Genomic DNA, 23,962 nt, shown 5'->3' with positions numbered 1-23,962 from the left:
ATAATAGGGAAAATTATTTTGGGGGGGGCTGCAGCATCGCACCCCCGCATGGATGGGGATTGATGGGGGGGGTCGGGTACCCACCACCCTCAGAGGATAAAGGCCTGGGGGGGGGGGGATGCCCTGCAGCTCCCCAGCTTGGGGTGGGGGGTGAGACAAAAGAAGGAAAAAAAGGTGGTGGTGGGGGGCATCCAGCTGGTCGTGTCCCACCCTCCCCAGCCGCCCCCAACCCTTCCCGGGGGAGGGGGATGCTGCGGCCGGGAGGATGCTGCCATCACCCACCTCCTCCTCCTCCTCCTCCTCAGAGCATCCTGACAAAGAGCCGCCCCCCCCCCCCCCCCCCCCCCGCGCAGGTCCAGCTCCCTCTGCCGACACGCCACGCGTGGCCCCGCCCCCCCCCCCCCCCCGGAGAGGGGGGATAGAAGAGCGGGGAAGCCCACAGACCCCCCCGGGAAACTCACGCAAGCATCCCAGACCCCCGAAAAAAGCCATTTTATTTACGAGATGTTAATGGGGAGTCACGCGAAATACACCGGTACCCGGCGGGGATGGGGCAGCACCGATTGTTAATTGCCTCGTCATTACAATTAATTACTGCTCTCACCTCCCCACCGCGTTTTAGGGGGGATGTACCCCCTGTACCGCCCCATTTTGGGGATTGGGCAGGTTGGGATGCTGGGGGGCTGGAGCCTGCCCTGGGGCAGGAACCATTACCCTAAAATTTGGTGCTCGAGCAGGGAATTTGGAGGTGACGCCGGGTCCCCCACGGGTCTTGGGGGGACACCCTGGCTCTTCAGGGGTTGGCTGGAAAAACCTTCAAAAAAAAAGAAAAAAAAATTTTTTTCCTCCTTTGGAATATTTTGGGGGGGTAAAAGCTGATTTGAAGCACCCCCCGTTTATGTCAATATAAACCAGAGGCTCCCCAAAACACTGAGCCCATGGGTGGGAGCTCCCTGCAAGGCACATGGGTGCCCCCCACCCCCACCACCTCTATGGGTGTCCTGTACCCCCCCCAGGGTGCACCCAACCCCATCGCCCTTGGCCGGGGCTGACCCCCCAACTCACCAGCCCCCTGCTCTCCTGCGGTGGCCCCAGGCAGGGGGGCAGCAGGGGGGGACCCCAGGGGCAGGGGGGGGCACTGCCAGGCCAGGTCCCAGGGCCCCCCCCCAGGGGCACCTGCCTGCTGTCACCCAGCTCCTGGTCAGCACCCATGTCCTGCCGCTGGGAAAATGAGGGAGAAGGCAGAAAAAGGGGAATTAAAAAACATTGAAATTGAGGTTTCCCACCCCCCAGCTTCTGCTTTGAGGAACACCCCCCACCCCCCCCCCGAAAAATAATTCCATTTTAAAATTTTTAAATCAATTGCAACATGTAAAATGCCAAACAAGAAAATCCCGATCAGGCCCCCCCAAACCCGCACACGTCCTGGAGGGGGTTATAGGATGCAGGGTCTCTATTTTGGGGTGATCTCCCCCCCAGTACCTCAAAGCCCCCCGTTTCTTCCAAAACCAGGCGCAGCAGGCGGATGTATTCGGCGGCGGCTTTCAGGGTGTCGACTTTGCTGGGCTTGCGGTCGCGGGGGATGAGGGGCACGATGGTCTTCAGCTTCGAGAAGCCACTGTTCAGGTTTTTAATCTGCCAGGAGGAAATAAATCAAGTTACACCCCGTGGGGATCCACAGTGGGGGGACCCCAGGATTAAACTGGGTCCTCCTAGAATTAAACTAGGTCCCCCCAGATTAAACTGGGGCCCCTCCAGGATTAAACTAGGCCCCCAAGAACGAAACCAGGCTCCCCAGGATTAAACTGGGCCCCTCCAGAATTAAACTAGGTCCCCCAGGATTAAACTGGGGTCCTCCTACGATCAAACCAGGGTCTTCAGAAAGAAACTAGGCTTCCCAGGATTAGGCCAGCCCCCCCCCCAAATTAAACTAGGTCCTCCAGGATTAAACCGGGGCCCCTCCAGGATTAAACTAGGCTCCCCAGGATTAGACTGGCCAGGACTAAACTGGGTCCTCCTAGAATTAAACTAGGTCCCCCAGAATTAAACTGGGGTCCACCTAGGATTAAACCACCCCCCCCCCCCCAGGATTAAACTGGGGCCCTCCTAGGATTAAACCAGGCCCCCCCAGGATTAAACTAAGCTCCCCAGGATTAAACCAGCCCCCCCCGCAAAGCACCTCAGGGCAATGCTGCTGAGTGTCCCCCAACTAGAGCAGCCCTGGGGTGGCCCTGGGTGCCACCATGATGGGACATCACTTGCAGCCCCCTGGGATTTGATTTTGGGGGGGGATGCAGAGGGGTTTTTTAAGGAGGGGGTGTCCCCTCACCCTCTCACGCTCCTTGGCGTTGGCTGCCTGCCGTCGCTCCAGCACCTCCGCCAGGTCCCCGGCTGGCTGGTAGCCCCCGGCCGGTTGCTTGCGCAGGCGAGCGATGGCGGCGGCGCGGGGCAGGGGGCCGTAGCGTTGGCTCAGCACCCCCTCCAGCACCTCGGGGGCTGGGGTGGGTAACAGGACCCCCACTGGATGCCCCCCAGTTCCGCTGGCCTCCCCCATACCCGGAAAAGCAGACAAATCCTGCAGCACAACCTCACCCCACCTGTACTGCCTCCAAAAAGGGGCAAATAATTAAAAAAGGCCTTTAAATATCCTGGGAGCCCAACGAGCTGCAGGTGGGGTCCAGCCCAGCCTAACGAGCGGGGTGGGTGCAGGGATGGGGTGGGGCTCGCCCTGTGCCTCAGTTTTCCCACTCAGCAGTTGAGCCCCCAAAGCCGGCGGCCACAAAGCCTTGACCCGAAAAGGGACCCGAAAATATTCCCAGGAGCACAGGGGGGAGCCTTATGGGAGGGGGGACGATGGATAAGGCCTGATGCCCTGGGGATGGGCAGCTGGCATTGCTCCACAGGGAGAAAGAGGGGTTTGTTTGGGAGGCTTCATGTGTCCCTAAAAAGGTGGGAAACTCTTTTGGGTGGGGAAAATAAAAATATGAGGAGTTTAATAATGGCGGGAGCTGTTTCGGTAGATGGCAGTGTTAGTCCCTGCGATGCTGGAAACCTCTGGGTGGCCGGAAAAAAGAGGAAAATTCCCCTTTTGCCCACCAAAAACCGAGGCCAAAGGTCACCCTGGGTTATTCGCTGTGGGGGGAACCTCATCCCAGACCCATTCTTGGGATGGTTTTCCCCCTCCCGAAACACTGTCCATCCTCCCCTCTGCTGCTTTTGGGGAGAAAAGCTCCCCCAAGGTGACTCGCCCTGCTTTTTTTCGGGAGCGGGTGCCCCATGGGGTGTGTGTGGGGGACAGACATGTTTCCCTGTGCGGGGCTGCAGCCGCTGTGCCTCAGTTTCCCCAAACCTGAAAGCACCTGGCAGGGCTGAAAACCATCCCTGGGCTGCAGCAGAGTCCTGCCATTTTGTTCCTCACCCGGAGAGAGACTGGAGCTGGAGGAGCAAATTGCAAAGAAACCTCCAAATGAGCCCCCAAATGAGCTTGGAGACACCTGGAAGGCAAATGAGCTTTTATTAGAACCTCAGAAAACCCAATTTTTTCCTCTTTAATGCTCCATAATGAGCTTCCCCGTCCCGCAGCCAGATCCAGATAATCACATTATTACTGCCCAGATCACGGGGAGGGAGTGGATCTTACAAATTAATCCAAGGGCAAGTGGGTTTAAAGACACCCCCCAAAAAAAGGTCTGTGCACACCCACTCACTTTTATTTGAAAGTGGCAGCAGCCAAGGGGGGAATTAGGGCTGCTGAAATCCTCTGCCTCCCAGCAGCCGGGGTTTGCTCCTTTCCCCTTGTTTTATAGTTGGGAAAATTGCACCAGTTTGGATGTTTGTGGATTAAAAATCGAGGGGAAAATGGGAAGTGGGGGGAGGTGTGGCGGGGGTGGGTGACAGAGGTGTTTGGGGGTTGCTTGTGCAAATGGGATTTCCAGGGGTCTTGCCGTGATGGGAAGCAAGGAGATGTGGAGGGCTAAATTATTAGGAGTCAGGGTTATTAGGGGTCACAGTTACTAGGGACCATGGTTTTTAGGGGTCACATTTATTAGGGGTCATGTTTTTCAGGGGTCATAGTTATTAGGGGTCACAGCTATTAGAGGTCATGGTTATTAGGGACTGTGGTTTTAGGGCTCATTTTTTAGGGGTTGTGTTTTTTAGGCGTCACAATTATTTGGAGTCATGGTTATTAGGGACCATGTTTTTAGGGGTCACAGTTATTTGAGGTCAGGGTTATTAGGGGTCAGGGTTATTAGGGCTCAGAGTGATCAGCCCTTGCTCACAGCAAGCACAGGGGAGCATCTGCAGCAGATGGGGATGCTGCAAAGTCAGACAGGAGTTTATTTTCGGCCCCTCCACTCCATTTTCTGCTTCTGGCGGCCCAATGCACAGCGAGTGCGGCCGGACGCAGCCCGCTGAAAACAGCAGCAGCCTCACAGAGCCGGCGTGAGCCGGGGAGAGCAGTGGTGAAAGGCTGGTGAGGGAAAGGGCAGAGCTCCTCCAGCAGCGAAGCCTCTCCAGCAGGTTCGGATAACAGCTCGAGTCGCCCCAACCCGGGCTTAGGGCATACCCAGGATTTCTGAGTTTTGGGGGTTTCTTCCCAATTTCTGCCCCCCTGGGGTCGCAGCCTGCTTTGCTGCAGGCCAAGCATCCTCTGTGCAGCTCCTGGCAGGGGTGGGAGCTTGGGAAGCATTCAGGGCTGAATTCCCGGAAAACAGCATCCTGGCAGCCCGGGGGTGGTTGGCCCATTGGGAATGCTTTGGACCGAGGCGGTTTTCCAACCCTTTAGGCTCACACGTCCCCAGGTATCCCTTTCATTTTCCCTGCTCTAAGCGTGGCCGGAGCAAGAGCCGGCCGTGGGTCCCAAAGACCCAGCACTGGCTGCCGCCCCCGGGATGCTCCCCAAAGCTGGGTGCCTCTATCCCATTGAATTCACCCCATCCCACCGGGCCAGCAACGCTGATGCTCTGTTGGGATCTGACATTTGCTGTTATCACGAGACTGGAAAAATTACCCAGCGGTTTCTAATTACTGCAGCGGGGTCGGTGCTGGGAAGGTCAGGGAAGAGGGTTGGTGCCAGGGCTGCGACGTGGCCGGATACTGGCACAGGGCAGCTGTTGACATGTGACTGAGCCCAATCTTTCTTGGCGCAGCCCCAAATGTCTTGGAAACAGCCGGTCCCTGCCGGAGCCGCCGGCCTCGTGCCGACTCCGTGCTGCCCGTGAGTGCCCAAGATGGGCTGCGGGCCGGCTCCTGGCCACAGGTGGGGAGCGCCTTAATAAAACGCTTTGAGGTGCTTTATTGAGTGGTGGCATCCCCTCCGGCTGTGGCAGAGGATGCAGGAGCTGTGACTGGCATTTCCACCTCTCCCTCCTCCTCCTCTTGCCATCAAACATGTCCTGAGACACCCGCTCTCCCGGGTAGCTGCACCCAGGAATTCATGGCATCATTTGCAGCCGGGAATCCTCACCGGGCTGCCGCCGACTTGGCATATCCCGGTCCCCGAGCTCGCCAGGGGTCAAGCCTGACTTGGCATCGGGACCACCCGTTCTGCTTCCAGTGGGTACCAGGTACCTGGGACAGGGCTCGCAGCCGCCAGCATGGGAAACGGGAGAGCGTGGGTTACCATATGGCCAGTGAGGCCTCCTTAAAACCTTTTATCCTGCCATTAAAACCATAAAATCATCTCTCCTGATCCCATCAATGCTGCTGGCAGTATTGGTATCTGTGCCTCCTGAATGCCTTATCTTAGCAAAATATCACTGTGCGCTGGCGGGAGGCAGAGACCTCTGTCTCGGCTGAGTTTTCCCGGCTCACCTGGCTGTTTGAGCTGGAAATTTGAAGGTGTATTTGTGATGGAAAGTCCAGAGGCTGCTTTCGCACCCAGCTGTGGTGTTGACATTGTGGGAGTTGCAGCTGGGCGGGTTCCCCGCACGATGCCTTGGAGGCCGGGGGGATCCCAGGGGGCATCGATGTCCTGCCCGCATCCCGGCCGGCTGCTCCTCCATCGCCTCTTTATAAAAAGGTTTAATTAAAAGCAGGAGGTGAATGAAAATGCCATGCTGGGGAGGTGGAGATGGTCCCTGGCCACCCACCGAGGTCCCTGGGCGGGGGGTCCCATGCTGGGAAGGGGCAGGTCTTGCCTCCTCCATGTGCTGAATTATACATGAGGCAGGAGGGACAATAAAGGGGTTTATCAGCCGGGTCTGGAGCCCGCTGCAATGAGGATTTCAGCAGGGACAATGTGAGCGGGGTGGGAACGGCTGGGCGATGGGGGTCAGCATCACTTGGCTCCCATCAACCCGACCCTTAATTACATCGGGAGATGAAACAATCCCGGCTTGGTTAAATAAAAATAATAATTCAAGTCCTGCTGGGACTGGTGGGAGGGGGGGGAACAAATACCTGCCGAGACACCCAGCAATGTCCCTGGCCCCCCCACCTCCCCAGCCCCACTTGTTCCCTGGCACATCTCCCATCGCCCAATGCTCGCAGTTCATTTTATTTTCCCTTTCCTGGAGATTCCCAGTGCAGACATGCCAGGAGGTGGATTGTAAAGCCGCCGGCACCAAGGGCTTGGTGACATTTCCTCTGTGCCGGCAGCAATAGGAGTGGGGACGGAACAAAGGTGGCTCTGTCCTTCCCGGCTTGAAGAAGTCTTTTTGTAAAAGCTGGCGGAGGGAGGATCCCAGCCTGGAGCAGCCGGAGTTTTCCCTGTCCAAGCGCAGAGGAATTTTTGGAGATAAAAGAAGTTTCCATCAGCCAAAGGCAGTGCCAACCTCCCTACCCTGGCACGAGGCAGGTGGCTCATGGCACGGCTGCCATCGCAGCTGGTGCGGCTGTGAGCATGCTGCGGTTGGATTCTGGCTGCCGCTGGCCCCCGGCAACTGTCCCGGGGTCTGGATTAGTCCTGGGCTGTCACCGTCAGCCACGTGCCCTGGGGATGGGGGTGAGATGGGGACAGGGACCAAGGCAGGGATGGGGATGGGACAGGGAAGGGGATGGGATAGGGACAGGGACAGGGATGGGGAAAGGGATGGGATGAGGTCAGGGATGGGGACAGGGACAGGATAGGGACAGGGACAGGGACCAGGATGAGGCCAGGGCTGGGCTGGGGCTCGGGCTGGGCTCGGGCCAGCGCTGGGGCTCAGGCTCTACCTCGTTCTCCCCAACCAGCGCAGCACCTTGCAAAGGGAAGGTGCCCAGCTTAGAGCCCAGACTAAGATTTAGGGCTGGGTTTAACCTTCAGCACATCCAGGTGGTGCCTGAGCCCGGGGGGGAGCGTGCTTCCCCCAGAAACAAGCCTTGCCCCTTCTCTTGAGCCCCCGTCATGGCCCAGCCGCCTGCAACAGGGAAATGTGGGGCTGCAGCTTTGTCGCCCTCCTCTCTGACAGCAATTTCTGCCTTGCCTGTCCTGGATAACCGTGCCAGCGCTGATTGCCGGTGCTGCCCGGCCCTCCGAGCTGGATAATCTCCATCTGATAGAATTAATAGATGCATCAACCTTAAACCTCTTTGCTTGGCAGCTCCTCTCTGGCAGTGGGGAGAGGGGACTCATGCGCCCACGGTCACGTAGGGACGGAGCCACCGAGCCACAAGTCCAGGGAGGCTGCCAGGCCACAGCAGCAGCTCTTCCCCCCCTCTTTCTACCCCCTGTCTGGGTTTTTTGGGGGTTCTCCAGGGCCCCCAAAGCTCTGCATAAGCGGGAGAGCCACCGCTGCTGTGCCAGATGCCCGCAGATCCTGATTAAGCACTTTGCCGGGTAAGAGCCATGTGGGCAGCCACATGTCCCTGCCCCACGTGCACACGCACATGCAAGATGCACACATGCGCACGCACGATATCTGGTGTCCACGGGTGTTACCAGGATTGGGGCCATACAGACCTGGCACAGTTTGGAGCTTCCAGCCCCTGCAAATGCCCTCTTGCAAACACATCCATCCTGCCCCGGCATTAATTTTCCCATTTGATTTTTCTCCCCCAGGAAAAAGGAGAGAGGATTTGTCAGTAAAACTGTCTGCACCGAAATTTGGGCTGCGGACAAGGAAGCCAAGTCACCCCCTCAACGGGGACGGGGCATCATGGGGGTTCACCCATGGGCTGGTCCAGGATCTGGCTGTTATTTATTGCTGTGCAAAGGGGTACGGCATGGAGGGATGCTCTGCTGGGGGGGGTCAGCGAGGGTGATGTTGTGCGGTGTGGGACAGGAGGAACCCAGACCCACCAGCACCGCGCATTAAGCATCACATCCCAGACAGCTCCGTCATGCTCATCCCACAGCTCCGGGATTACACCGGTGCCCCTAAAATCCCATATTTATCTCTGCAGTGCCCAGCCAATGACCTCGGGGCTGATGCGCAGGACCTTCCTCCGCGGGGATCAGAGATGATAAAACTCTCTCGGTCCCACCTTGCCACAGGGCACAAGGTCCCAATCCCAGCAAACCACCTCAGCTGCTCTAAGGATGACATCCGAGCACGCGGCAGATGGGATGGATGGCAAGGCCTTCACCCAGGTAAGGGGATTTTCTCCCTGGATTTGGGATTTGGGGTTTCTTTTTCTCCTTGTGCCTGGCTAAGGAACTGCGATGGCCCCGGTGCGAAGGGATGCAGGGCCAATCCATCCAGCTGCTGCTTGTCAGAAAGGGAGTAACTGTGGGTGGCAGGGGATCACGGGATGGATGCCGGTGAAATAATTAATGGAATGGTGTGGGAGAGCTGTTTCCCAAACCTCTGGCCCCAAGCCAAGCAGGGTGATGTGGAAGCAAGGCAGGATGTTATGTTCGGGGTGTTTTTCTGCCTGGCGGAGTGAATTGAAGAAAAAATACGTGAGCGGGGGCTTTGAGACATGGTCCTCCCTGCAGGGGAGAGATGTGAGATGCTGCTTGTGGGTAAGCAAGGGTCCAGGGGAGAGCCCGGCTCTGCTTCTGCATCCTGGGGAGAGCTGGCCAGGATATGGGATGGGGTTAGGGATTGCTTTTCTCGCCCCAGAAGTGGCTGAGGGAGCATCAGCATTTCCCCAGCAGGGTGCTGGGCATCTGTGCTCAGCATGGGACTGCCCAGCAATTTCTCTGCCAACAGAGTTTAGGAAGTTTCTCTGGAAAAACTGTTTTCCCCTGTGCCTCAGCAGCTGTTTGCTGTTTCAAAACCATCTTTGCTGGAAAATGCAAAAAAAATAGAAAGCACTACATTTCATTTCCAACCTCTCCCCAATTCACCCGAGCAGTGGGCAAGGCTGGGAGAGCAGGAGCCCCTCGGCTGTGGGATGGGGGTCCCCCCTTGTGCTCCAGGTTTTAAGAGGCTGCCCAGCTCCTCGCTCCCTTGCCGGCTCTGCCAGCATCTCACCCAAACACCGAGGTTGGGTTGAAAGGTGCATCCATCCACACATGGCTTGCCGTGGTGACGTGGACGCTGGTCCCTGCCTGTGTGATGGCTTTCCCGGCAGGGCTAAGGGCTGGGATCCTGCCGTAGCCGTGCACCCGACACTGAGTTTCAGGTTATTTCCTCCGATCATCAGTGCTGGGTGGGAAGGATTTCGCAGGAATCAACACAGGCGGAGATCCCAGGGTGGGCTTTGCATTTGGGATTTGACCCCAGCTCAGTCCCTGGGCTTCCCCCAAGCCTTCAGCTTGCTGCTTCACCTCCAGCTGCTGCCAGACTGCCACCTCAGCGGCCCTTCCCTCCAGCTTCCCGGCAGAGCCAGAGACTTCCCGCACAGTCCCAGCTTCTGCCAGCTGGGGCTCAAGGACTGACCCTGCGTCCAGCCTGGGCTGGATGTGGCCGTGGCACAGGGGCATCTCAGGGTGATGGCAGGGTTATCCCACTGCCGGCACGCTCTGGGATGGGACCCCTGAGACCCGGCTCTGGGAGCCTGGTGTAGCGAGGGAAAAACCAGGGGACCTTCTGAGCATGCAAACTCTTTGGATCAGAAATAGAAATGGCATCCACATGCTTAGCATGGGCTGCAAATCCCTTCGGCTTGCTCCCACCCAGAGCTCTGGGAGGAAGCACAGGGTGTCCCACGGAGGAGGCGAGGGCACCGAGCATCCCCCTGCCTGTTGCTGCCTGCTCTCACAGCAGCCTGCCTGCTGCTGCTCACCCTGCTTGTGCCCCAGCTCCAGTTTGGTGGCACCAGGGACGTGCGCTTGCCCCATGCCATGGGACGTGGTGGTGACCCAGCTCTGCCGCTGCTGGCAGCCGGGAAAGCGCCTGGGGGATGCTGGAGAAACCTCCTCTTTCCGCTGTGATTGAGAAAGTGCCACACGCGGGAGTTATTCATCCCAGGGCGGCGTGACTCAAGGTCCTGTGTCCTGGCTGGGACTTTTGACCTCAGAGGTGTGCCAGGCTCGCACGGTGCCCGACACAGCCCTTGCCAGCCCTGGGACCCACCCCAGCTCTCCCTGAGTTTGGCCATGCTGGCTTTTGGGGACACCATCCATCCTGCCAGGGCTCCTGCCAGCTCCAACATCCCCTCTGGGGTTTGGGGACCTTGCTCTGGGGTCTTTGAGGATGGTGGAAATTGCTCATGGAAATGCAAGGGGCTCAGATGTCTCCTCTCCCCATTGCATCATGGGGGCTGATCCTGGGGGACTCTGGGCTGGTCCCGTGGGAGATCCGATGTCCCCTTGGATCAGGAGATGTTCAATGGAGCTGGCAGACTCCCTGGCAGCTGGATAAGCTGAGAGCTTATGGCCGGCGCTGCCGCAAGGGAGGTCAGGGCAGGCAGTGGAAAGCAAACGTCAACCTCATGTCACAGTAATTCAGCAGGAGGCAGAGGGACAGGCAGCAGCAGAAGCTTGGTGTGGATGGGGCAAACTGGATTTGCCCCTGCTGAGGCTCTCACTAGAAAAATACTTCTGGGCATGGAGATGCTCCCAAGGTTGAGGATGGCCATCACCAGCAGAGGATGGCTGTCACCAGTGGAAGATGGCCATCACCAGTGGAGGATGGCCATCACCACGGGTCCCCTCGCGGCAGAGGTCCAGCGACCGCCAGAGCCCACCCGCACATCACACGCTTGTACCCGCCGCTGGGTAACACTTCCCAGCCAAACCCCATTCGGTTTCCTCCTGTCCTGGCTGGTGGCCCTATGGCTTTGGTGGGGGGAGTGAAGGGTCTGAGGAGAGCAAGGCAAGAGCCAGAGCAGGGCGCCTGTAACACGTGAGGAAGCTAAAATTAGGTGGCTACATCTAATCTAATTTAATCTCCCCTTTTCCGTCTGTGTAACAGAGATTAGCCTGGTTGTGCAGGGTGGGAAGGCTGGGCTGCAGAAGGCAGGCTGCCCCCAGCCTGAGGGCACCCCATTTCCCAGTCCCCACCTGACCCACAGCGAATCCCTCTGGCTGTTTTGGGGACGGCTGGCTGCTCAGGGAAGGATGGCCTTGGGATGCAGCTGGATGTTTTAGGATGGGTGTGTTGGAAGTCAACTCTGGGGTTATGAGCATCCGCAGAGGAGCAGCAGTAGGACGGACAGACAGACAGATTCCCCCCCAGCCCCCCCAGCACAGACAGAAGACAATCCTCCCCTCTCCTTCCACCTTTGCGAAGCGGTTTGGGATGGGCGAACCTCGTCCCTTGCCACAGAGCTGGGGAAAGGCTGTTTCGCCCAGCTCAGCCCCAAGGTCACGCGCTCCATCCCACAGCTGCCGAAGAAAGAAAAGTTCTCGGACCGGTTTTCTATTCCCAGCCCCGTGAAAGGGTTGGGTCCGGCCGAGTTCAAGGTTTCCGGTGCGTTGGGTGACCAGGCAAAGTAAATAAATGGTCACCGGTGTCATTCTTCTGCCGATGGGTTCATTTGGGATGTGTGTGTGTGTGTGTGTCAAATGAAACATTGTTGGAAACTATGTAGAGCACCGATGGAGCAATGAATCACGGGGCAGGTGATCTAAGATGAATTAACGCCTCTGCTGGAGCAGCTCCAGCTCCAAGATCATCCTGGCTGCTCCATGCTGCACAGCAGCCTCGAAAAATCGGATGCGCCAGGTCTGGTTCCCAATTCCTCTATCCCCATCCTGATCCATGCCTCAGTTTCCCCAGTATAAAAGAGGGATATTACTCTCGCCAGGTTTGCAACACTCTCTCTTGGGGGTTGCCAACCCCCCCGGGGCAGCAGCGGTTCGGGGGGCTTTGCCCTATGCTATAGGTCAGGTTGGTCCCGCTTGCATGGGCTAGCATCCAGAGGCGGTCCCAGGACTCTGGGATGCTCCATCCCTGCTCCGGCCGCTGGGCACAGCCCTTCCTTTCAAGCTCCGACGATGTCATTACTGCAGTCATTCGTCTTTAAAGAATCGCATTAGAGAAATTAGAGCCGGTTGTAACTTCAATCCCTGCAATCAGCCCATTTCCTTTTGCTAAGGAACGCAGCATTAAATGCCCATAGATTATTACAAGCCCATACGAAGCCGGGAAGCAGCTGGGAGGGACGGCTTGAAAATATTTAGATTTTGAGGTTTATTACGTGAAAGGAATTACAAAATGTGTTAGAAAAACTCATTTTAAATAAAAAATCACTTTAAAAGCAAGCGCTATTTAGAGGAACGCATGGATCAGAGACCTGCTCCTCCTGCCTTTCTTGACTAGGGTATTATCCGGCAAATAAATTGAGTGTTGGGGAATATGCCTCCCTGAATAAACTGATTTTGCAGAGGTGAGCTGAGCTCCTGAGTGGGACAGAATGATGAGACAGACCCTTCATTTTGCACATACAGTCACTTCCTTCATCCAGCTGGGCAGGCAGCAGACGGGGAAGGTGGACAGATGTGCCCAGCTATTTTTAGGCTAAGCGCTGCTTTAATTTCATCTTAACCACTGAGAATTTGGGTATTTAGCAAAAAAAGCTGGATGAGAGGGTGAATTGAACCGCAGGCACACTGAAAAAGATTAAAAAGCATCAGCTGCCGATACGGGGCTTTAACCGAAACCCTGGACAAACTCGGGCTCGATGGGCAGGGTCTGGCAGGACTGGATCGCCCAGGAAAAGGAGTCTGGCAGCAGGGTTGTCTCGGCTCTGTTTCTCTCCCTCTATTTTGGTTGCTTCTCCCCCTCTCTCTTCCCTTTGAAATGGAGTTTCAATTCCTTGGAAAAATGATGTAAATGACCACTTAGAAAGAAATATTACAAGGTAAAGCCATGAAGAGTTTGAGCTGCTCAGAACTGGTTGGGAAAGCGCGGCAGGGAGCAGGCAGACGGGTTGGGTAACTCCTGCCCCAGGGCTGCTAAGACCGGCTCTTCTGGGAGCCAGGATCCGGGCAGCAGGAGCTGTTCTGGAGGGCCAGGCGGGTGTAGGACGTGCCACGGCCCTCGTAGGGCTCCTTGCAACGCCCAGCTGCGGGTCTTTGCATGGCTTCGGCCCTTGAATTCCCAGATGGAGCCAGGAGAAGGGAGCCGGGATGGAGACAAGGAGGAAGGAGGGATGGTGGAGGCAGATTCTGGCCCTTCCCTGGGATAACGCGGGCGGAGGCTTCCTAAAGCTTTGGGGTCACCGAGAACCCCCTTTCAGCCCTTCCCTGTGCATGGGGAGCAGTACACATGCATGCAGGCGTAAGAACCGCCACAGGCTGTGGGCTGATGGATGCACACTGACGGATGCACAGGGATGCGCACGTTAATGCGCATGTGATCTCACACACACATGCAGCACGGTGCACGCACACCCGTGCATCTGCAGGGACACACCGAGGCACACGCAGACGCTGATGACCACGACGGGTGCGTGCACGGACACATGCCAACGCGCGTAAGCTGGACTGCGCGTGCACACGCACGCACACACCTGCTGCCGTATGCCCCCCTCCCTTGCTCCGGGGGTGCACATATGCCGGTGTGCACGCACAGACAGCAGTGCACGCATCCCTCCCTCCCAGTGCACCCCTCCTAGACCATGCAATCCACCACCCCCTGTGCACTCACCCATGCACACACGTCCCCCTCCCCCAGTTCACGCACACCCCCAGTACACCCCCAATGCAAGCACACACCCCCAGTACACCCCCAACACCCCCCAGTGCACCCACAGCCCCCACCCAGTTCACCCACACTCATCTCCCCTGCACTCCCCTGATGCCCACCCGAGATCCTGTTCACCCCCCACCATTCATCCCCCGTTCATTCACCCTCCCCATTCGCCCCACTATTCATTCACCTTCCCATTCACCCCCCATTGACTCACCCCCTCCCTTAACCCCCCCGGTCCATTCACCCCCATTCGCCTCCCCATTCACTCACCCCCCATTGACCCCCCCAATTCATTCACCCCCTCCCTGCGGCGCCTCCTAGCGGCGGGCGTCAGCCCCGCGCCGGGCACACACCCTCGCGGCTCGGCCAATGAGAAACGGCCGCGGCGGCGCGTCACTCGTGGGCCGGGGGAACCTCCTCAATGAGCCACATTGTCGCGGGCGAGTACCGCGGCGCGCGCTGCTCCGGGGCCGACTCCGCTCCGCTCCGCACCGCTCCGCTCCGCACCCCGCCGCGCAAGATGATCGCCTCTCACCTGCTCGCTTACTTCTTCACCGAGCTCAACCATGACCAGGCGCAGAAGGTGAGGGTGGGGGGCGCGAGGGGGGGGGGAAGGGGGGCATAAAGGGGGCCGGCGAGGAGAAATTGGGGGGGGGAGAAAGGAAGAAGAAAAAAAAAAGGAGGGAAAAAAGGAGAAGGGGGAAAAGTAAGAAAAAAGGAAAAAGGAGAAAGGAAAAAAGGAGAAAAAGGAGAAAAGGGAAAAAAGGAGAAAAGAGAAAAAGAAAAAAGGACAGCAAGGCGAGGGAACAAAAGTATAAAAAAGAAAAAAGGAAAAAAAGAAAAAAGCAAAGGAGGAAAAAAGGAAAGACAAAAAAAAAGGGGGGGGGGAAAGGGAAAAAAAAACCCAAACCAGGAAAAAAGGGGAACCGGGGGCCAGCGGAGGGGGAGCCCGGGCGGGATGCGCCGTTGTCCCCCCGCGGGCCCGGGCGCTGCCCCGGCGGGGCCGCCGTGCGGTACGTGCCGCGGCGGGCGGCTGCGGGACCCCGCGTGGCCGGGCGCCCCCCGCGGGCCGGCGGCGCGGAGCAGGAGGAGGAGGAGGAGGAGGAAGGCAGGGGGGTGGCGGGGCGGGTGTGTGTGCGACCGTGTCCCTGCTCCGTTCCCCTCGCCGGCCGCCCCCGCGGGATTCGGGACCCCCGGGCCGCCCCCCCTCCCCCCCCCGCAGCACGTGTCGCGGCTTCCTGCCGCCGGCGCGGAGCATCCGCGGAGCGCGGAGCATCCCCCGGAGGCGGGACAACCACCCCCCTTTCCCCGCCCCGGGGGGCGACGAGCCGAAGCCCCCCGCGGCCGGGTGAGCCCGGGGCACGGCCGGAGGATGCCGGAGGGGTTCGCTCCCATCTCGGAGGCAAATGCAGCACCTCGGGCTCCCCTTCCCCAGGCTGGGACCCCTCTCCCCCAGCTTCATCTCCTGCACTGCCTGCGATGGAAAACTTCTTCTTGCCTTCTCCCTCCCTTAATTTACGGGGCCTGAACGACCCGAGCCTGTTCCTGGACCGCAAACGCAAGTCGAAGCGTCCCGTTGGGATGCATGGAGCGTTTGTCACCAGTAATTCAGGAGTTCAGGCACTTGAAAAATGCAAGTGGTTCTGCTCTCCTGTGGCTGGTGGAAAGCAGCCGGCCTTTGTTTGGCCAGGGCAACGCTTAGGCTCTAAACAGCAATTGTTAAATAAATGATTCCTGGAAAATAATGCTGGCTTGGGAGACTGTGCATGAAGGCTCAGGCTCTCCTCCCAGCCCTCTGCCAGCATTTGGGGCATCTAAGGATATGTCAGAGAGGGTTTCAGCTCCGAGTTCTGAGGTCGCGCAGTGATTTCTATTGTCAGAATTACAGTGCCTGGGCGTGGGGGGGTCAGGGTTTGCAAATGCCCCCTTAAAAAAAAAGCAAAATGCAAAATACATGGCTGCAGAGAGCCCTGGCTCGCTCCATCGGGTAATGCTGGGGACGCCGATAGAGAAACAAAACTTGCCACGTTGGTCCTTCGCCTGCATTAAATAGGAAGTAAAACAAGAGAGAACATGAAAAAAAAACCAAAACAACCAAACAAAGTACATAGAAATACCTTCCCAACGCAAAGCGATCTGTAAGGAAATACGGGCTCAGCTTCTCCCTCCGCTCGCAAGTGTCCCAGGGTTGTGCAACAGCCAAATCCACGGGAAGGGGTTGTGTAACCCGACGGCAGAAATAGGCCAGCGGCACAGCCCGACTTCTGCCTCTCGGGCTCCGGGCACCTTACGAGTTCCTTATCGGGACCTGGAAATAATGGAGAGGGAAGGTTTTGGTTTAAGGTATTCGGCTTCGTTACCCACCGGGAAAAGGGTGTGCAAAGCCTCGGGAACCGGCTTCGTTTTCCTCCCGGCTCCAAAGCCTGAACAAAAAAGGTTGCCGAGATGTGCGGGGAGGGGGGTGGCGAAATATCCAGCAGCCGTTGGCTGGGGCTCTGGCTGCTGTGGGAGATGGCTCTGCCCTCCCGTCCCCAAACAGCCGCCTCCACAACTGGATTTCTCTGAGTTATTTTTAAACAAATTCCCGTGAATCCTCCTGGTTAGGCAAAGCTGGGGTCAGTGCAGCCTCCGGCGAGAGCACGGAGCTTGGCTTCGCTGCAGGGGAAGGGGGGGAGAAAGGGGGCAAGCAGCTGGATTTCCGAGCTGGATGCTTCCACCATGGATGCAAAAATTATTCCTGGCTTATAAATCTTCCCAGGCAAGGAGTGGGGGGAGTCCCCAGCCCAGGGAGATGTAGGGGCTGAAATTCTTAGAAAGCTGTGATTTATTTTTTTATCAAACCCAAAGGCTTTACCCAGAATTTGAGACTACATTTGGGAAAACATTTTAGGGCAATAGCCTGAGGTGTGTTTGAGTCGTGCGTCTTTTTGCTTTGGATCGGGCAGAAAAAGGCCTTGGCCGTGGGAAGAAAGTGCCCTTTCCAACAGCTGTGGTTTGTGTCCACATCAGGGCCTTAAAAATAGCCCCCAAAATAGGATCTTTCTCCCAGTTCTTGACAAGGAGCAGCTTTACCTGCTCTGCTGCCCACCTGGGGGATGTCACGTACATCCCCAAACTCCTCCTGCCCTTTGCTTTGCCCAGTTGGAAAGTGGATTGCAGTACTAACTTATCTAACCCCCAAGGGATTGTGCAAACTTTAATTAACCTCAGCAGCGTCCCTTGAGATCCCGGCTTGAAAGTTTGCCGCGGATGATCCATGTTCCCTTCGGATGTGCCGGCTCATACTGAGTTTCCTGGTCCCCGAACCTCAGCCTCGTCATGCGACGGGAGGAGCGGGAGGCGAATGAGCTAAATAACCGGGCTGGCGGCTCTTCTTCCCCATCACTCCTTCGAAAGAAGGAAAAACTGGCAATGGAGTTAATTTCCCTACAATTGTGGCTGTTCCCAGGCAGGGGCAGGTTTTCCTCTGTTTTTTTTTTCTTTTTCCTTTGCTACGGGGCTTAGTTTTATCTAGCTGATGTCTCCCTGGCTGCCTCTCGCAGGCTCCTCGGCGGCTGTGGGAGGGACGCCCGATTGCATATTCCTGGAAACCAACTTAACAGCTTCTCTTAAGCCCGCCAAGGTCAGCTGCAAGACGGCCTTTCCCATCTTTGGCACCTTCGGGGGAGCCATTGCATGTCCCCTTGCTTCTCAGCTTGTCATTTGAGCTGCTGTGGGGAGCCCGGCGAGGGTGCAGCCTCAGTTTCCCCAGCCGCGGTGGCATGCTCCCAGCATTTGAGAGCGGGGTCTTGGCACTAGCGAGGCTTTCCGATCCAGCAGCATCCGAGGGGGATGCTGCCTCTTATATCTGCTCCAGAGACCTTCTGGGTTTAAAATGGGAGAGAAAGAGGATTCACTATCAGGGAGGCATCTCAAAGGCTGGCTGGGGCTGCTCGGGACCGGTGGGAGCTGGGAGCAGTTTGACGTCTCTGACCCCTGAACTGGAAACCAGAACGTTTTCCCAGTTCACTTGGGCTTTTGGTGGGGCTGTGGAGCAGCGGGGTCACGCAAAGATGGGTCCCCAGCCTCCACTGATGCTCTGCGGCGTGATTTCCTTGCCATAGGTGCCCGGCTCCACCTCCAGCACAGGGTTCAGCTGCCATCCCGGGGAAGGGGGGTGAAGATGGGGAGGAACCAGCCCAGCAGGAAACCATCTGACTCACTTGGGTTCAAGATGACTCCGGGCGTGTGTCATCAGAGGCTTGGCTGCCGCAGAGAGGGCACGTGGGGTTTAATTCAGCGCAGAGCCCTCAATAGCAGCCAAGGACGTGGGTGCTGCTGGGGTCAGGGCTGGAGGAGGGTGGGTGCAGCCTAGCATCAGTCCTGTGTCACCGAAGGTGGGGAGGTCGTGGAAGGGGATGAGCCGGTTCCCGGCACTGAGTCAAGCCAGGCTGGGTAACGGCACAGTGACATGGGGATGGGGAGCGCTGGTTTTCAGTATGCAGGGGCTGAGGATGTGGCACGGTGTCTGTCCTGGGCTGCGGTGCCCGTCCCTGATCCGACAATAAAAGTTGCGAAGTACGTGCCAGGCTAGAGTCCCGAGCCAGGAAATAAAACACTCTCCGTGCTGGATGCTTTCCCGGCTTCACCCTGCGACCTCGGTGAATTGCTGCCTCTCCCTCTGCCTCGGTTTCCCCAAATCTGTCACGTCCTGCTGCAGATCCAGTGGGATGGGAGCACGGCTGCCAGCTTGCCTTGGTAACCGCTGGGTGCTCACACAGCATCTCTCTCTGAAAGAAGCAAGGAGAGAATCGGTATATCTGAAAAACTTCAGTGATTTTTAAAAAAGCAGCATGTTTTAAGTTAAAAACTGGGAGAGGGAGGGAAGTAATTTGAAGAAAAAATAATTTCAGGCAGAGATTACCCTGGAGAGAGGATTGACTGTGCACACTTGTAGGTTAGGAGTGCTCAAGCCTTTCCCCAAACTTGAACATCTCTCTGTTGTTCTCGTACACAACAAATATTTTACTTTCTGTTGCCAAAAAGGAACAGTTCAGCCCAGAAACCAGCTAACCTCTTCCAGTATTCTGCTTTTTCCCCCAAACGCTGCTGAAATGATGCACAACCAGCTGAAAACTACAGTGAGCAGATACTGGGCGTCTGGAAACATTCGATCCCAGTCTGCTTCTCGCCAGACACGTGGCTTTCGAGAAAGACCTGGAGCAAAACTAAAACTAAAAAGGAGCAGCTTTTCCTTCCCAGAACCTTGGGATCGTTAATGGGGAAGATGTGGCTGAAACCTTATTGCACGAGAATAAACCGCCCCGAGTCCTTCCCCTTCCCCTTCCCCGCTGCCATTTGCTGGGCAGGAAACGGTTGCGCTTTGCCGGAAGCCTCTGTCACGCTGTAATTGCTGTCACTGCCAGCCATCCTGGCCCACGACCCTGCTGAACGATGGGGAACAGGGTCCCCACTACCACTGCGAGGGGAAAAGCATCCTTCATCCTCCCTGCTTCGGACCTCTCGAGCAGAACCACCGGCCGTGCATCCCCCCGCTGAGGGGGGACAGCGACGTGGGATAGATCTGTCGGGGAGGGTTTTTCCACTCTTGCAAGTCGCTGCGTCGACAGGACCATCTTGCAAACATATAAACTGAGGAATTAATTTTTTTCTCCGTGGATAGTGGCATTGAATTGGAATGAAGTTATTCGCAGGCTAATACATTGCAGAACTGAGCCCTTAGGGTCCAGCCCCAATGGCAGGATTAAGAGGCATCTTCAGGCAAAAGAACATCATCATCCAGCTGTAGTGCTGGTACTGGTGCCGTGAGTTACTACCATCATTGCAAAGGCAAACCTGGCTTTTGGGGTATTTTAAGCGTGGCACAGCTCACTCCACTTCCAGCTGGCGGCAAAAATTGGGCAATGTGAGGTTTCTTCAGCCTTGGGGCGGATGGACCTTGCCCAACGGTGGCCTTGCAGCTGGGAAGGGCAACACTGGGCGCTTCCCCAGCACCTGGCGGCGGATGCTTGGCGTAGAAATTAGCTGAGCCTTTGGAGACAGCCCTGAGGTAGGAGACGGGGATTTGCTCGGTTTTACTTCCAAAAAATTGCATCAAACGCATTTCACCTGCAGCGGGTCTAATGATCTGGTTCTTTAACAAAATGTCCTGCAACTGTCCTCGGCTGTGAGCATGCCCAGCACATCCCAGCTTAAATCTGTTCCTCCTCCATTCAGTTTATTTAGACTTCCTCAGGGAAACACTATTATTTATGATGGAAGCTTTCCAGAAATTAAATTGCCCCATTCCGGATCCTAACCTAGTGACTTTATTTATTTGGAATTGGCAAGAATCTTACAAAAGGTTAAACAACCAAGAAGGTTGTTTGTCTTCAAAGATACTCCTGCTTCGGCGCTGCAGACTAAATTCCCCTGTCTTACCCGATCTTTGCTACAATTTGAGATGTGCTTGTGTGCAGGAGGGGTAATTGGAGTAATGAACCGAACCGTGGGGCAGGGAAGCCTTGGGCATGACGGTGGCCATGGCCCTTCCTTGGTGGGGGTCAGGTCTGCACTGAGGTGGTCTCGCTTGGGAAGGATCTGAGCTGCTGTTGCCCTGGAGCCGTTCTGTGGGACGTCCTGACCTGCCTTAGCTGCCAAGTGGGACAACGTCTACATCCATAGGAGAAGATGATCCAGGTTTTAAATGGCTTTGGAGATTAGAAGAAGGTCACTGTTTCTCAAGCTGCTGATTATTCCTGGTACGGTGGAGCCTGGAGGACATGGGGAACGTGCTGAGTGGTGCCTGTCCTGGAGAAAGGAGGTGAAACCTCCGCGTCGTTTCCCCGTGATGTAATTTTAGGGGCTGGCAGGTTGTGCGTGCAGCACCTTCGCTGCCCTGTACCTTGGGCAGGGGTCAAGGACCAAACAACGATGGCTTCTTGTGCATCTGAGCTTCCAAAGCATCCACCTTCTCTGGGATGAGATCTTCTAGCGGTATCTTGCCAGTCTAGGAGGAAATACAAGCAAAGTCAGGGTGGCGGACAGGAGAGAAACATTTTTTTTGTTTGTGCAAGGGTGAAGCTCTGCCCCGAGCCCTCCTGGTGCGGTACCCCACTGCTGGGATGGGGACACCTCACTGGGACCCCATTCCCACTCATGATGGTCTCACCAGGACCCCCTGACCACCGTTGGCTGCCAAAGAGGCCCAGTGAAGGAAGGTCTCATGGAGGCGAGAGGCTGCTGGGTGGCAGAGCACCCAGTCTTAGCTGGGTTTGTCTCTTAATTATCACCCACACTCCAGGTCAGATGCTGCCAGAGAGGACACAGAGTCTGGCTGAGGTCCTCCCTGTGCCAAGGGGCAGGTCAGTGCCTCCCAAGGAGGTTGTGAAAGGCCTCTGCGAGCCAAGATAACACTATCATCTTCTCTGGCTTACAGCTAAGAAATGGGGTTGGGCCATCTGTCCTGGGTTGATAGCGTTGACCGATAACCATAAACAGGAGATTTCCTACCCTGAGGCTGGGGTGGAGGTGGGCTCCCGACCCAGGGCCCCTCTTGAAGCTGGAAGAGGAAGGAGAAGGTGGAGGTGGGCTGGGGCAGCGGCCACCTTCCCTGTGCCAGGGACCAGAGCCTCTGTACACGGGTGGCAATTTTCAGCAAGCGAAAGCAAATAGGAGTGGAAGGAGGAGAGTGCTTGACTTCCTGCTGCTGGGGTAGATAAGGAGGGGCTGGTAAACAGCCAGCACTGGGAAACCTCGAGTTTTCCTTATCCTTATCCTTTCCCTCACACCTTCCTGGTCTCCCAGCTGGCAGGCGCTCCTTCTCTGCTCCAGATTAGTGGGAAGGAGCTGAAAGCACCGAGAGAAATCAGGAGGAGGTTTTACCCATCACATCAGGAAGGATGCCACTCCCCTGGGAATAAAGCATGTCTCCTGGAGCGTGCTCAGCTGGGCTTCCCTCCATCCTCTGACCTTGCTGCAGCAAGCGGAGCAACTGGGGACTCAGCTTCCAAATTTCCAGCAGAGCTAGTGGGATGGAGTGGGGGAGGATACGCCGGAGCATCCCAAGCCTGAAACGCAGGCAGCCAAAACCACAGCAGAGCTGTTTTGTTCAGCCCAGGGTCCAAGCGGCTGCATCTGTGAGCAAGGTCACGCTGGGGCGGATGGCTATTACTTGCCCACAAAATGCCCATTTCCTATAGCGTAGCCCTATAAAAAAAAAATTCATGCTTGATTTCTGATGACCTTATGTTACGTGCCTACAGACAGGTGAGCTAACTGGGTGGAGATTTCCTCTTGACTTCGCAGGGCTTGCAGCTGCCCTTTAATTAATTTTAAGTGAAGTTAATTGAAACAGGGCATAGTTTGGGAGCTGGCAGTCTGTCCGCCTCTCCGTTTCCCTTCCCTGCTCCGGCCAGGCTGCAGAGGCATGCATGGTGCTAATGGATGGGTCGGGGAGGAGTTTTTCCATGCCTTTCCCAGGGAAGATGAGACGCTTTGATGCTGTTTATAGGAGCTGGCCATCTTCGTAGCCTCAGCGTAAGGGTATAAACAATTGCCAGGAGCAGAGGGGGGTGGATTTCTTCCCTTTCCGGCCACTGCACCCACTTGTGTCACACAGCGTTGTTTGCTCAAGGGGGTTGAGTAGCTCTCAGCACCGTAACCCTTTGTAGGGGTGATCTCAGCAGCAAAGAAATGAATGGGCAGTGGATTCCTGCCGAGCATCCTTCACGTAGGAAGAGGCCCTGGGGGGTCAAGGTTGAGGCACGTTGCTGCCGTGGCGTAGGAAGGGCTCCGCAGCTGGAAAACCTCCGGCACCGACCTCCTGACTCACAGCCTGGGCAGGGAAGGTTGTCGAGTTTGGGTCTTACTTCTGTCGCAACCTGTTTGGGTTCCCGTAGGTGAATGAGCGGAGAAGATGCTGCGGAGCATCAGGAGCTCCTCGGTGTTCGGTGTTCCCAAGTTGGCACCCGTCTGGGCAAGGGGATGCTGCCGAGGAGGTGCGGGGTGGCATTTGGTGAGCTCTTTGGAGAGCAGCCCCGGATGCTTGGGAAGAGGTGCAAGAATGGCAGCGGGCGTTACTGGCATGCGTGGAGATAAGCTGTTGCGGCACTGCTGGCGGTGCCGTGTCGGCAATGTGCTGGCGCAGCCGTGTCCTGCCCTTCGGGGTGGGTCACGACCTGCTCCTGCTTCTTGCATCAGCCCCAGCAGACATGAGAGGGGCTGAACACTGTCCTGAATGTGTCACGGGGGTTGTGCCCATGTCCCCAACCCTCCAGCTGACTTTTTTTGCTTTATCTCCACCTTTCAGATCGACAAGTACCTGTACCACATGCGGCTCTCCGAGGAGACCCTCCAGGAGGTATCCCAGCGTTTTGGGAAGGAGATGGAGAAAGGGCTGGGAGCAGACACCAACCCCACCGCCTCGGTGAAGATGCTGCCCACCTTCGTGAGATCCACCCCGGATGGGACAGGTACCGTGAGATGGGAGATGCTCCCTCCTGGCAGAGCAGAGGGAGAGCATGGTGGGGAGGTCTCGGTAGCTGCTGACACATGCCAGGAGGAAAAGCCTGGGCCACCCATCCTCACGGCACTGCCGAAGCAGGGATAGCACCCATGGCCACCTTCACTCCTGGTCCTTGGGGCTTCACCCTGCTTCTGCTGAGCAAGGCTTAGCATGGGGACAGGTCTCATCCCCCCCGCCCTGGGCTGGGACTGGGGGGGCTCCCAGTTCCCGCTGGTGGGAGGGAGGGTGGGAACCAGCCCTCGTGTGTCCTTCCTGGCAGGATGGAGACAGTCACGGGTCCGGCTCATCAGATTTCATTAGCGCTGAAGCGGGCACTGGTGCCAGCCACTGTCTGAATGCCACGAGGGCCACAGGAGGAGAAGAGGGCTCTTCAGACTCGGCTTCTCACAATATGGCCTTTCTGCCTGCTTCCCGCGCTGGCAGGAGCTGGCCTGCCTGCAGCACACTCCCAGCTGGCCGCAGCCCTGTTTCAGGCTCTGGTTTGCTCCTCTCAACCCAAAAAACTGCT

At 56.9% G+C, this 23,962-nt stretch overlaps 2 protein-coding genes across 5 annotated transcripts in view; one reads left to right on the top strand and one right to left on the bottom strand.

The window, feature by feature from the left end:
• Nucleotides 1–488: 488 nt before the first annotated feature.
• Nucleotides 489–8,266, bottom strand: FIGLA (folliculogenesis specific bHLH transcription factor). Of its 2 annotated transcripts, none has more exons than XM_069801216.1 (4): nucleotides 5,815–8,266; nucleotides 1,483–1,635; nucleotides 1,066–1,221; nucleotides 489–814 (listed from the first exon to the last, which is right to left on the bottom strand). In XM_069801216.1, exons 1-4 carry the CDS (start codon nucleotides 5,965–5,967, stop codon nucleotides 794–796), a joined length of 483 nt encoding a protein of 160 aa, XP_069657317.1. In that variant the 5' UTR covers nucleotides 5,968–8,266; the 3' UTR covers nucleotides 489–793. The 2 variants fall into 2 exon arrangements, with proteins under 2 accessions (XP_069657317.1, XP_069657316.1); XM_069801215.1 differs by lacking the exon at nucleotides 5,815–8,266 and adding an exon at nucleotides 2,330–3,353.
• A 114-nt stretch (nucleotides 8,267–8,380) lies between these two features.
• The window catches only part of LOC104320094 (hexokinase-2), a 37,385-nt gene continuing 21,803 nt past the window's right edge, over nucleotides 8,381–23,962 (top strand). Inside the window, exons 1-2 of one of the 3 annotated variants that reach the window (XM_069801212.1) lie at nucleotides 8,381–8,512; nucleotides 23,239–23,401. In XM_069801212.1, the coding sequence (XP_069657313.1) occupies nucleotides 8,462–8,512; nucleotides 23,239–23,401 (214 nt within the window). In that variant the 5' untranslated portion in view covers nucleotides 8,381–8,461. Of the gene's footprint in view, nucleotides 8,513–14,343; nucleotides 14,533–23,238; nucleotides 23,402–23,962 lie in introns of those variants that run through there. The other 2 variants (XM_069801213.1, XM_069801211.1) reach the window with 2 other exon arrangements.

This window comes from Haliaeetus albicilla, chromosome 13, assembly GCF_947461875.1.
Source record: "Haliaeetus albicilla chromosome 13, bHalAlb1.1, whole genome shotgun sequence".
In the NCBI taxonomy this organism is placed as follows: Eukaryota; Metazoa; Chordata; class Aves; order Accipitriformes; family Accipitridae; genus Haliaeetus; species Haliaeetus albicilla.
The sequence above is the reverse complement of the archived record's forward strand: the minus strand, read 5'-3'. Positions and strand labels throughout refer to the sequence as shown.